Source organism: Cucurbita moschata, unplaced genomic scaffold, assembly GCF_002738365.1.
Source record: "Cucurbita moschata cultivar Rifu unplaced genomic scaffold, Cmos_1.0 Cmo_Scf00058, whole genome shotgun sequence".
NCBI classification, from domain to species: Eukaryota; Viridiplantae; Streptophyta; class Magnoliopsida; order Cucurbitales; family Cucurbitaceae; genus Cucurbita; species Cucurbita moschata.
The window spans coordinates 68259-80538 of NW_019268574.1; the positions used below are offsets into that span (position 1 = coordinate 68259).

Below are 12280 nucleotides of genomic sequence, written 5' to 3' on the forward strand. Positions count from 1 at the left end.
AAAAAAAAAAAAAAAAAAAAAAAAAAAAAAAAAAAAAAAAAAAAAAAAAAAAAAAAAAAAAACTAGGGTCTTAAGAATAAGTTGCCCATGTAAGACTCAAACGATCAACAAAAAAGAAATTAAAAGATTAAATAGGACAAGGGTCTTAAGAAAGTCATTTATACACTGTAACAAGTAATTTTAAGGAGTTAGATAGAAGGATTGGAAAGGAAAAACTAGGTGAAAAGGGTAAAAATGTCATTTTTCAAATTATCAAGGATCTTTCCTAATTTTTAATTGTTTTTCTGGAAGAAATTTCAAGAACCAAAAAAGCTGACCAACAAGAGTTGAAGAATTCTTAGAAAACTTCTAGAATTTTCGAAAAAAAATAATAATAAAATATTCGAAAAATGGACAATTACCAAAATGTCTGTGAAGTTTCACTTCATTACAAACTTGTCATTAAAGAAAATCGGCCGGATTTGGTTCCAGAACTATCAAGCAGAAGAAAATCGATTTTATATTTACATCTGACCATTAGATTGAGCTGCAATTTGGATATGTTTAACAAGACTCGACTTTTTGTAGATCCAATGATTAAAATTGAAAATCAATGTCGGTAGCACCCTCATTGGAGTAAATATTTCCAATATAAAGAAACCTTTAAAATAAAAAAATGAGAAAATTCACACCATTTTGGAACAATCAATGCAATGTAAGCTTGATCTATAAATAAGATGTTATGGGTAGTGTTAGGATTCCTAAAATTGTGTTTTTCCTCATATATCATATAAATTCGAGGGTTGTGGTTAATGATTTTCGATCTTACCAACTCCAAAACATTCAATATGAGATTTCCAACAATTTTTGTGAACTAAAAGAGTCCCAAAAAGCTTTAGAATCGGTTCGAAGTTTGACTATTCGTTGAATTCGACACAGACGTATGAATAAAAACAATACCTTCACTATTTATTAAATAACAAAGTAAAGATGTGACTTTCTTTTAATTTTATACGTATCAAACCTTTTATATTAATGCATCAATAAATTTATTGGGTATGGTCTCACTTAGTAGATTGTGAGACCGTACCATATTAAAAACAACTTATTTCATTAAATATTAAAAATATCATTCTTTAATTAAAATAGAAAATTAATTATGACAAAATAAAAAAAAATGTAAGGAAATCATTCCATTCAAGAAAAAAAATAGTGATTCAGTTTTGCTTAGGTTTTGCTTTCTTAATAGCCAAAGAAACTTCCATGTACAATAATGCTATTTTAACGGTTGTGTGCTACTTTCAATTGGTGCAATGGTTAGGGTTCGAGCAATGCTTCCAACCGAATAATTCTTTGGGGTTAGAGCCTCCGAAGTTTGAGCGATGCTTCCAAAAGGTGCAACCACTAGGACTTCTATGTTACTCCCAATTGTGTGTATGTGATCCAAAGACATGAAATGAAAATTGATTACTCCCAATTGTGTGTATGTGATCCAAAGACATGAAATGAAAATTGATGATCGAGATTTACCACACTAGTGACATCGCTAAAAGTGGCATCCACTTTTGCACAATATTACTAAGCAATCACTTTAAAGAGGTTGAAACTTTTACCCATGGCCATTGTAGAGTGTCTTCAAAGTTGTAGGGTCACAAACTCTTTTCACCAATGATGAAGAGTAGCCGTGGGTTTAGGAAAACCTATATTTAAAAAAGGCAACAAAATTTAAAAAGCTCTCAAATTTGACTATTTAATTTCTAATTTCTCCTTCCTTCATTTGTGCCACAAAAATATAGAATTTCTGGCATGTAATAAATTAATATTTTATTTTATTTCATGAACTTTAATAGGGTAGAGATTTTCTTTGTACTTGATTGGATTATTTGCCTTATTCGTACAAACTCATTTATGGTAAGAATTGCTTAGTTTTCAAATTATGCTTGAGGTGATGAGAAAGAACAAGATTATTGTCCTTTCTAATTCTAAGACCTTGAGAAACAATGATTGTGCCCTCTTCATAGTTTTGAGAGAAACAAAAATATTGTCAAGTAGTTAATTTGTATATGCTAGATAGCATGCCAACTAAGAGAAAGATGAGCATGATAACGGTTCAAGTAAAGCACTAAACAGAACTCTATTTTATGACTAGAGATCAATATCATACAATAGGATGTTGTGACCAAGTAGGGATGATTAGGAGATTTGATAAGACTTCCTTACATTTGTCCTGAGAACTACATGGACATCATCATCCTAATTTACATGGAAGTCTATTTCCCCTCCACGACTTGCGTTGAATATGTTTGAACCGATGTCTTAGTTTTGAATCATAATAACCTATTATTATTTAATTTGTCAAGATTGAAAAATAGTTTGATTATGTATTAGTGACATTTTATATTAATGCTTGGATAAATTCATTGGGTATGGTCTTTGATAGATTGTGAAACCATGTTTCATTAAGAATTAAAAAAGAAAATCAAATATGATAAAAGAAGGTAGGAAAACCATTCCATATAAGAAAAAAATATAGAAATAATGAATTTGTCTACAAAATAGTGATTCAATTTGGCTTAGGTTTAGCAAAGAAATCTCAATGCTACTCATGTTTGCATGCTACTTTCAATCGGTGTAATGGTTGTGGTTTGAGTGTTTCCAACTGGTGCAGCTTTTGGGGTTAGAGCACTGCTTTCAACTGACGCAACCTCCGGGGTTAGAGCACTGCTTTCAACTGACGCAACCTCCGGGGTTAGAGCACTGCTTTCAACTGACGCAACCTCCGGGGTTAGAGCACTGCTTTCAACTGACGCAACCTCCGGGGTTAGAGCACTGCTTTCAACTGACGCAACCTCCGGGGTTAGAGCACTGCTTTCAACTGACGCAACCTCCGGGGTTAGAGCACTGCTTTCAACTGACGCAACCTCCGGGGTTAGAGCACTGCTTTCAACTGACGCAACCTCCGGGGTTAGAGCACTGCTTTCAACTGACGCAACCTCCGGGGTTAGAGCACTGCTTTCAACTGACGCAACCTCCGGGGTTAGAGCACTGCTTTCAACTGACGCAACCTCCGGGGTTAGAGCACTGCTTTCAACTGACGCAACCTCCGGGGTTAGAGCACTGCTTTCAACTGACGCAACCTCCGGGGTTAGAGCACTGCTTTCAACTGACGCAACCTCCGGGGTTAGAGCACTGCTTTCAACTGACGCAACCTCCGGGGTTAGAGCACTGCTTTCAACTGACGCAACCTCCGGGGTTAGAGCACTGCTTTCAACTGACGCAACCTCCGGGGTTAGAGCACTGCTTTCAACTGACGCAACCTCCGGGGTTAGAGCACTGCTTTCAACTGACGCAACCTCCGGGGTTAGAGCACTGCTTTCAACTGACGCAACCTCCGGGGTTAGAGCTTCGGGAGTTTGAGCGATGCTTCCAAATGGTGCTGCCACTAAAACTTCTGTGCTACTTCCAATTGGTGCAACAGTTGGGGCTTGTGTGTCATGTGATCCAAAGGCACGAAATGAAAATTGATGATCGAGATTTCCAACACCGGTTTCATCTCCAAAAGTGGCACCCACTTTTGCACAATATTGCCAAGCAATCACTAAGGAAAGGGTGTGAAAGAGCTTGAAACCTTTGCCCATGGCCATTGTGGAGTGTCTTGAAATTGTAGGGCTACAAGCTCGTTTCACAAATGATGAAGAGTAGCAATGACTAAGGTGTGGGTGCTTGGATTTCTCTGATGATGTGAAGCCCTATAGATGATGTGAAGCCCTATATATAGTTTGATGGAGAACCTATATTTAGAAAAGACAAGGCTCTTAAATTTTGTGGGTTTGGGAATATTCCAAGTATAGAATGTTTGACTATTTAATTTCTCCCTCCTTCCTTTGACCTTCATTTAAAGATAATTATATTTTTAAACAAAAACATATTCTAACCTTTGTCACTTTTATTTGGAATAAATTAATATATTATTTTATTTCATGAACTTGATATTATTCTATAATATGGTAGATATTTTCTTCTATGTGGATGATACTTGATTGGATTATTTGTCTCATTCATACAACACATTTATAGCATGAGGAATAAGGTTGTCGCAATTGTTTGTAGTTTTGAGAACAAGTTTGTGATCGTGATAAATAGTAAGGTTATTGCAATTCTTTGTAGTTTTGACACCATATTTGAGACAGTAAAAAAATAAGGTTGTCGTCGCTTTTTGTAATTCTAAGACCATGAGAAACAATCTTGTAGTTTGGAGATTATGAGCAATAGACTTTGTATTTTTTAGAACATGTTTGACACTATGAGAAAGAATAAGGTTATTGTCATTTCTAAATCTAAAATCATGAAAAATAATGAGGTTGGCACCACTCTTCGTAATTTTGAGATCATGAGAAACAACAATGTTACCGTGTAGCTAATTTGTATGTTCTAGATACCATGCCAAGTAGGTGAAACATGAGCATTAATAGGGTTCAGGTTGTATGACCGATGATCAATATCATACGGTTGGGTGTTGTAATATTGTAGGGATGATTAGGAGACTTGCTAAGAGTATTTGCATGGTCTTGCCAGAATATGGGGTCACTTCCTCACATTTGACCTAAGGACTTTTGAGTTGAGTGATAAGATATCACGCCTAGATAAAAACTTTAATTGGGCTAGACTATGAGAACGGTAGAAAGCTAAAATGACTTAAATAGGATTAGAACATAAGAAACCATATCTTTGAGGGTTTGAATTTCAAATAATTCCTACAAATATTTGTTTTTCTTTAAAAAACTATAGTATTGCTAGTTACCTCTTTTTTTCGAATTGGGGACCTTGTTTCTTGAGCTTGTGATCCTCGAGTGAAACCTAATCGGCCACGCTAGTGTACCTAATCGGCCACGCTAGTGTCAAGATAGACAAATCCATGAGATGATTGAGGAGGGAGGTGCATCATCCAACACACCTGTAAAAAAGCTAAGGCATATGCAAGACAGAGGCAACCATGTCGACATGAGTATCAATAATAGGCTTTTTGAATGGTCAGGGAGGGCAGCCTTGACCTCTAAAGCCAAAGTTTTAGAGAGAATTTGGTTATACTACTTTGATCTATATAAAATATGAAAGCCCACTAAATTTTGTGTCCATCAAACATGCTCTACGACATCACATGTTGGTTCACCTAAATCATGTCAAGATTTGAAATGCCTCAATGTTTTAGACGAAGGCATTGTGTCAGTTCTCCACAACCCTTGAGCCCTATGGCCTAAGCGAGCTACTCTATGGCATATGGTCTGGTCATAATGAAGGCGAACAACTCTTGAGCCCTATGGCCTAAGCGAGCAACTCTACTCTATGACATTGCTTTTTTTAGTTTTAGTTTGTATTTTGGTTGAATTCCAATCCCTAGTATCCGTTCTTGTATTTATTTGAATCTTTTTAAACTTTTGTTGTTTTAAAGTCTTAAAAAAGATTTTATCACTTTTCATTGTGACTTAGTCTGTCACCAGCCTCATCGTAGACGTCCTCTAAGTAAAGTTCTGAAAAAAATATTTGTAATTTCAAATATCGTGAGATAGAATAAAATTTTTATCAATGCAATTTTCTTATTTGATTAATTGGATCCAATTTTGCAATTTTTTTTTCGCAACTATAGAAATAGTGTCCCGCATAAATAATTTTTTTTAAAATTATTAATTTTTTATTCTAATGAGATGCATCAATAATTTTTCCTAGTTGAAGTTTTTACAAATATTCAACTACAAATATTCAACAATAATTTTTCCTAGTGAGGCAATGGTTGGGGTTTGAATGCTTCCCACTGGGGCAGCCTGGGGTTAGAGCAATGCTTTCACCTGACGTAAACTACGAGGTTAGAGCAATGCTTTCACCTGACGTAAACTACGAGGTTAGAGCAATGCTTTCACCTGACGCAACCTTTGAAGTTAGCGACTCAAGAGTTTGAGGTGCAACCACTAGGACATCTGTGCTACTCCCAATTGGTACAACCGTTGGGGCTTGTGCGTCACGTGATCCAAAGGCACGAAATGAAAATTACGAGATTTACGACACCAATAACATCGCCATAAGTGAGGGTATGGTCTTTGAGTAGACTGTGAAACTGTGTTTCATTAAGTTTCAAAAATATCATTCTTTAATTAAAGGAGAAAATTGTGTTTCATTAAGTTTCAAAAATATCTCTTTAATTAAAGGAGAAAATTAAATATGAGAAAAGAAGGTAGGAAACCCATTCCATTTAAGAAAAAAATATAGAAATAATGAATTTGTGGATTCAATTTGGCATAGGTTTAGCAAAGAAACCTCAATGCTACTCTCGTGTTTGAGTGCTACTTCCAATTGGTGTAATGGTTGTGGTTTGAGTGCTTCCAATTGGTGGAGCTTCTGGGGTTAGAGCACTGCTTTCAGCTGACGCAACTTCCGGGGTTAGAGCACTGCTTTCAGCTGACGCAACTTCCGAGGTTAGAGCACTGCTTTCAGCTGACGCAACTTCCGAGGTTAGAGCACTGCTTTCAGCTGACGCAACTTCCGAGGTTAGAGCACTGCTTTCAGCTGACGCAACTTCCGGGGTTAGAGCACTGCTTTCAGGTGACGCAACCTCCGGGGTTAGAGCATTGCTTTCAGCTGACGCAACCTCCGGGGTTAGAGCATTGCTTTCAGCTGACGCAACCTCCGGGGTTAGAGCCTCGGGAGTTTGAGCGATGCTTCCAAATGGTGCTGCCACTAAAACTTTTGTGCTACTTCCAATTGGTGCAACCGTTGGAGCTTGTGGGTCATGTGATCCAAAGGCACGAAATGAAAATTGATGATCGAGATTTACGACACCAGTTTCATCCCCAAAAGTGGCACCCACTTTCGCACAATATTGCCAAGTAATCACTAAGAAAAGGGTGTGAAAGAGCTTGAAACCTTTGCCCATGGCCATTATGGAGTGTCTTGCAGTTGTAGGGCTACAAGCTCGTTTCACATATGATGAAGAGTAGCAATGGCTAAGGTGTGGGTGCTTGAATTTTTATGATAATGTGAAGCCCTATATATAGTTTGATGCGAAAACTATATTTAGAGAAGACCACAACATTTAAAAAGGCTCTTAAATTTATGGGTTTGGGAGTATTTCAAGTATAGAATGTTTGACTATTTAATTTCTAATTTCCCCCTCTCTTCATTTGACCGTCATTAAGGATAATTATATTTTTAAACAAAAACATACCATTCCTAGTCTCTCCTACTTTTATGTTTTATAAATTAATATTTTAAGTTATTTCATGAACTCAAAGTTATTCTATAATATGGTAGAGATTTTCTTCTCTATGGATGATGATTGAATTATATGTCTCGTTCATACAACACATTTATAGCATGAGAAATAAGGTTAGTGTAATTCTGTGTAGTTTTGAGACCACATTTGAGACCGTGAAAAAATAAAGTTGTCACAGAGATTAGGTGCAACAGTAAGATTTTCTCTACTATTTGTAGTTTAGAACATGTTTGAGAATATAAGAAAGAACAAGGTTATTTTCATTTTTAAATCTAAAACCTTGAAAAATAATGAGATTGGAACCACTCTTAGTAGTTTTGAGATCATGAGAAACAATAATATTACCATGCCAAGTAAGTAAAACATGAGCATGATAAAGGTTCAGATTATGCACTACACAACACTCGATTTTATGACAAGTGATCAATATCGTATACGGTAGGATGTTGTGACATCGTAGGAATGATTTGGAAACTTGCTTGGATCATACATTTTGGTAATTTGTTCCTTCTAATTTGTTTAGGCACTAAACATTCCTTCTAATTAATCACCTGTATAAGTGTGAGTATACACTATCTGACATGAACCAAGACATCAATCATGCAATATAAACTTCAAGGAAGATGTAAAGAAAATATTGTGCAAATTATCACAATATGTTGATTCACGCCACATTGAAGAATAATAAATCTTCATTTGTTTACAAATTTTGGGTGGATGATAATCTAGAGTCATGACATTTCTTTAATGTAATTAAGACATATTTACACCGTAGCTAATTATGGTCATAAATTATGAAAGTTACGACTCTTAGAACTCTTAGAATTCCTCATATAAGGTTAAAAGCTTTAATTTTGAGGCTATATAAGGGTTGTCTTTGTTTGTAAAGCTGACTTGAAAAATTTAGTAAGAAGAGGCTTTCCTTTAACCAATTGCTAAGTTTTATTGCAATTTTAAGTAGTTTAGGTTGCACATTTAGAGTCATTCAGCTTTATATGATCGACCTTGCTCGTGGAGTCATTCGAATCTCAATCAAATGTTTTTGCCTTGAGATATTTCATCTACTTCTAGTTATACCTTATCATTAATGTTAAGTGTTCTTACATTTTCCATTAGCCAATAGATAAGCATCTTTGCAATTCTACATAGTTTAGATTGCATCTTTAGAATGTCTTTGTAATTCTACGTCGTTTAGATTGCATCTTTAGAATCATTCATGTTAGATCTGATCGATCTTGCTTCTGGAGTGATTTGAATCTCAATCAAGTGTTTTTACCTTGATATATTCGATCAACAAGTTAATCTAAATCTTAAAAGGGATTCCTTATCATTTGAAATCAAAGACTTACCTTAGATTAATTTCATGCCACCGTCACACGTATCAAGTAATAAGTAAATTACCAATTCTACAAAGAGTTTAATAAATTCTTTTTAATCCCTCAGTGAGAAGTATATGTGTTACATCATTTATGATTGTTATCGTTTGTTTGTTGCTGTTTACTGACTATTCCAACTATGATACCGTAAGTGGGATATAGCAGAGAGGAATCATGAATGACAAGATCCGATCCCATTAAGATCAACAGATGGAAGTATGTAATCTTAAGCTGCTGGTCTATTCATTTCCCAAAATAGGTGATGGTGCTGACTCTCTTCTAAAATCCTAAATATGTGCTAATAAACTTGTGCTGTTACTTTTCATGGCTATAGTTCAACTAAAATTGGGACATGTTAGTTTCAATATCCTCATTGAATTATTAAGACTTCTCAGCCTTAATCCAACCTCTTAAATAATCTCAAAAGAATTAATTATCCTTAATATAGTATAAATGGTAAGATTACATTTCACGGTCAAAAGTTTTAACTTCAAACATTTTTTTCATTCAACTAGATAAATACAACCGTAACTATATCTTGTTGCATAAGGAAAATATATAAAGATGATATAGGAAATAAGAAAATGGTCTCCCACAATGCAATAAGTTTTCCTCTTTTTGTAGATTCATAGATGATGATGGTTTATGATTATATGATCTATGAATTATGATGATGTATGAGTTATGATGCTTGATGATGTACGTAGTATATATATTTTGATGAATGACGTACTTGATATGCTTGATGCACTTTATGGCAATATGGTGAGTATGATGATTGCATGATGTTTACCTTAATATGATGATGTTTTCCATATTGAGCATGATATATGATGAGTGTCATATTGCATCATGTTGTTAGATCGACATAGAACTGATACGATAAGGAATCAACTACAAGGGGAATAAGATTCGGATTACCTTGTTGATCGAATATCTCAAGGCAAGAACACTTGATTGAGATTCGAATCACTCCACAAGCAAGATCGATCATGTCTAGCTTGAATGATTCTTGTTGATCAAATATCTCAAACACTTGTTTGAGATTCGAATCACTCCACAAGCAAGATTGATCATGTCGAGCTTGAATGATTCTACATGCAATCTAAACTACATAGAATTGCAAAGAAACTCAGCCATTGGCTAAGAAAAAGCACAAATGCTTCTTTTAATATATTTTCCAAGTCTGCCTACAAATACAACCTACATGGCTTTATATAGCCTCAAAATGAAACTACTAAAGGCATTCCAAGAGTTGTAACATTCATACTTAATGGCAATAATTAACCATTATGTAATTGTAACCTAAAGTAAATTAAAAGTCTTAAACTACATTAATGAAATACAATAACTCTAAATTACTCTAAATTATAACCCACCCAAAATTTATAACAATCAAACTTCATTCTTCTTCAATGTGGCATGAATTGAAACATCTTTTTGATAATTTTGACAACTTTTTCTTCACATCTCCATTGAAGGATATTGTAGGGTTGATGTCTTTTGGTTCATATCATTCTCCACTTCTTCAAGAGGATTCGTCCTCGAATCTAATTGTGAAACTTTGCTGCAAAAAATAAGTTATGGAAATACAAAGGACCTCCCAACACTCTCTCACGAGTATACACTCAAGGAATTTTAGGCCACTCTTTTTACACACGTTTACACAAATGAAACTCTCATTCTCACCTCTCAAAATTGTAAATAGAGCAAAGATTGAATTTTGAACTCTGGGTCGATTCAAAACTAAAAAGATAAAAATAAATAAAAATAAAATTGAGAAGAAACGCAAAGGAAACATATATCCGATCTTGAGCCTGAAGCTCTGATACCAAATGATATGGTAAGGAATCAATACAAGGGGAATAAGATTCGGATTACCTTGTTGATCGATTGTCTCAAGTCAAGAACACTTGATTGAGATTCGAATCACTCCACAAGCAAGATCGATCATGTCTAGCTTGAATGATTCTTGTTGATCAAATATCTCAACGCAAGAACACTTGTTTGAGATCCGAATCACTCCACAAGCAAGATTGATCATGTCGAGCTTGAATGATTCTACATGCAATCTAAACTACATAGAATTGCAAAGAAACTTAGCCATTGGCTAAAGAAAAGCACAAATGCGTTTTTTACTATATTTTTCAAGTCTGCCTACAAATACAACCTACATGGCTTTATATAGCCTCAAAATGAAACTACTAAAGGCATTCCAAGAGTTGTAACATTCATACTTAATGGCAATAATTAACCATTATGTAATTGTAACCTAAAGTAAATTAAAAGTCTTAAACTACATTAATGAAATACAATAACTCTAAATTACTCTAAATTATAACCCACCCAAAATTTATAACAATCAAACTTCATTCTTCTTCAATGTGGCATGAATTGAAACATCTTTTTGATAATTTTGACAACCTTTTCTTCACTTCTCCATTGAAGGATATTGTAGGGTTGATGTCTTTTGGTTCATATCAAGAACACAACCCTAAGAGCATGAAAATGATATTAATATAAATATCTACGAGTAACAAAGAGATGAGACTAGAGGGTTGTGTCAGAAGAGATGATAAGATGGACATTGGAGGGACCTCATGTGTATTTTATGTTCATAAGCATAGGGATACTTCATCTTGAGATGATGAGTGCAGACATGCACAATATGATGATGAGTTCGATTGCGCAAAGTATGACGAGCAAGGTGTTCATGAGGTGCATGACACTATGGGGTTCCACTCACCTCTGGATGTCGCTATGGGGTTCAGGGGTGTGCGAGCGCCCTGGGGATTAACACTCGCACGTGTGATTCGTATGTACAGAAGTACTACACATCCAATTTGTTCAAGCTGAAAGTCACCCCTAGATGAGCTAGAGATATGTCCCTAAATCACGGTTGCATGTGTTTGCATTTGCATGCCCCCCTATACTAAGGCCATGTGCCACATCATTTTTCAGGTAAAGGCAAGGCGCACTTGTACGGAGGAGGATGGTGGCAACGCGATCAGAGACGGTGGCACGTGCATAGGGTAGACCCATATTTAAATTCCTAGTCTTATATTAAAATAAGTTGTTTTGTACTTCAATTATTTTAAATTATTTTGTATTTGTTTTATTTATTTTTTCTCAACTTTAGTATTTCGTTATGGCTATGTTTTATAGAGAGAGTTTTCGAAGTTTATGTTATAAATGATGTTTATTTTAAAAAGTTATATTTCTATTAGAATTGAGTGAGATGTTAGTAGCCATGGAAATTTAGGGCCCTTACCCTGATGTGATTACTTAATATGTAAAATGTTTTTGGTATTTAATTTCTAAGAAAAATCTAAATAATTAAAAAAAAATCGAGATAAAAGAAAAGAAAGATGTAAGATATAACTTATCTTAATAACAAACTAACATCTCTCTCATTAAATGTGCAAACTAAAATACAAATTAATTTTTAATTGAATACTTTTAAATGTTAAAATAATTAATTTCTTATTCTAATTAGATCATTAGGACTCTATTTAAAAAAAAAAAAAACCATCAAATATAAAACTATTAGATGTGATATATACAAGATAGTTAATTGAGAATATTCATTATCAATATTATTTTGATTTATGATAATGACAATAAAAAAAAAAAAAAAAAAAAAAAAAAAAAAAAAAAATAT

At 34.5% G+C, this 12280-nt stretch overlaps 1 protein-coding gene and 1 long non-coding RNA gene across 2 annotated transcripts in view; both read left to right on the plus strand.

The window, feature by feature from the left end:
* Positions 1–2464: 2464 nt before the first annotated feature.
* On the plus strand, positions 2465–3326 carry LOC111436660. The gene is made up of 3 exons (XM_023074379.1): positions 2465–2477; positions 2648–3267; positions 3309–3326. Exons 1-3 carry the CDS (start codon positions 2465–2467, stop codon positions 3324–3326), a joined length of 651 nt encoding a protein of 216 aa, XP_022930147.1.
* A 3255-nt stretch (positions 3327–6581) lies between these two features.
* Positions 6582–12280, plus strand: part of LOC111436646 — a 6511-nt gene continuing 812 nt past the window's right edge. The window contains exons 1-2 of the long non-coding RNA XR_002709300.1: positions 6582–6699; positions 8830–8835. This is a non-coding gene — a long non-coding RNA (uncharacterized LOC111436646). The remainder of the gene's footprint in view (positions 6700–8829; positions 8836–12280) is intronic.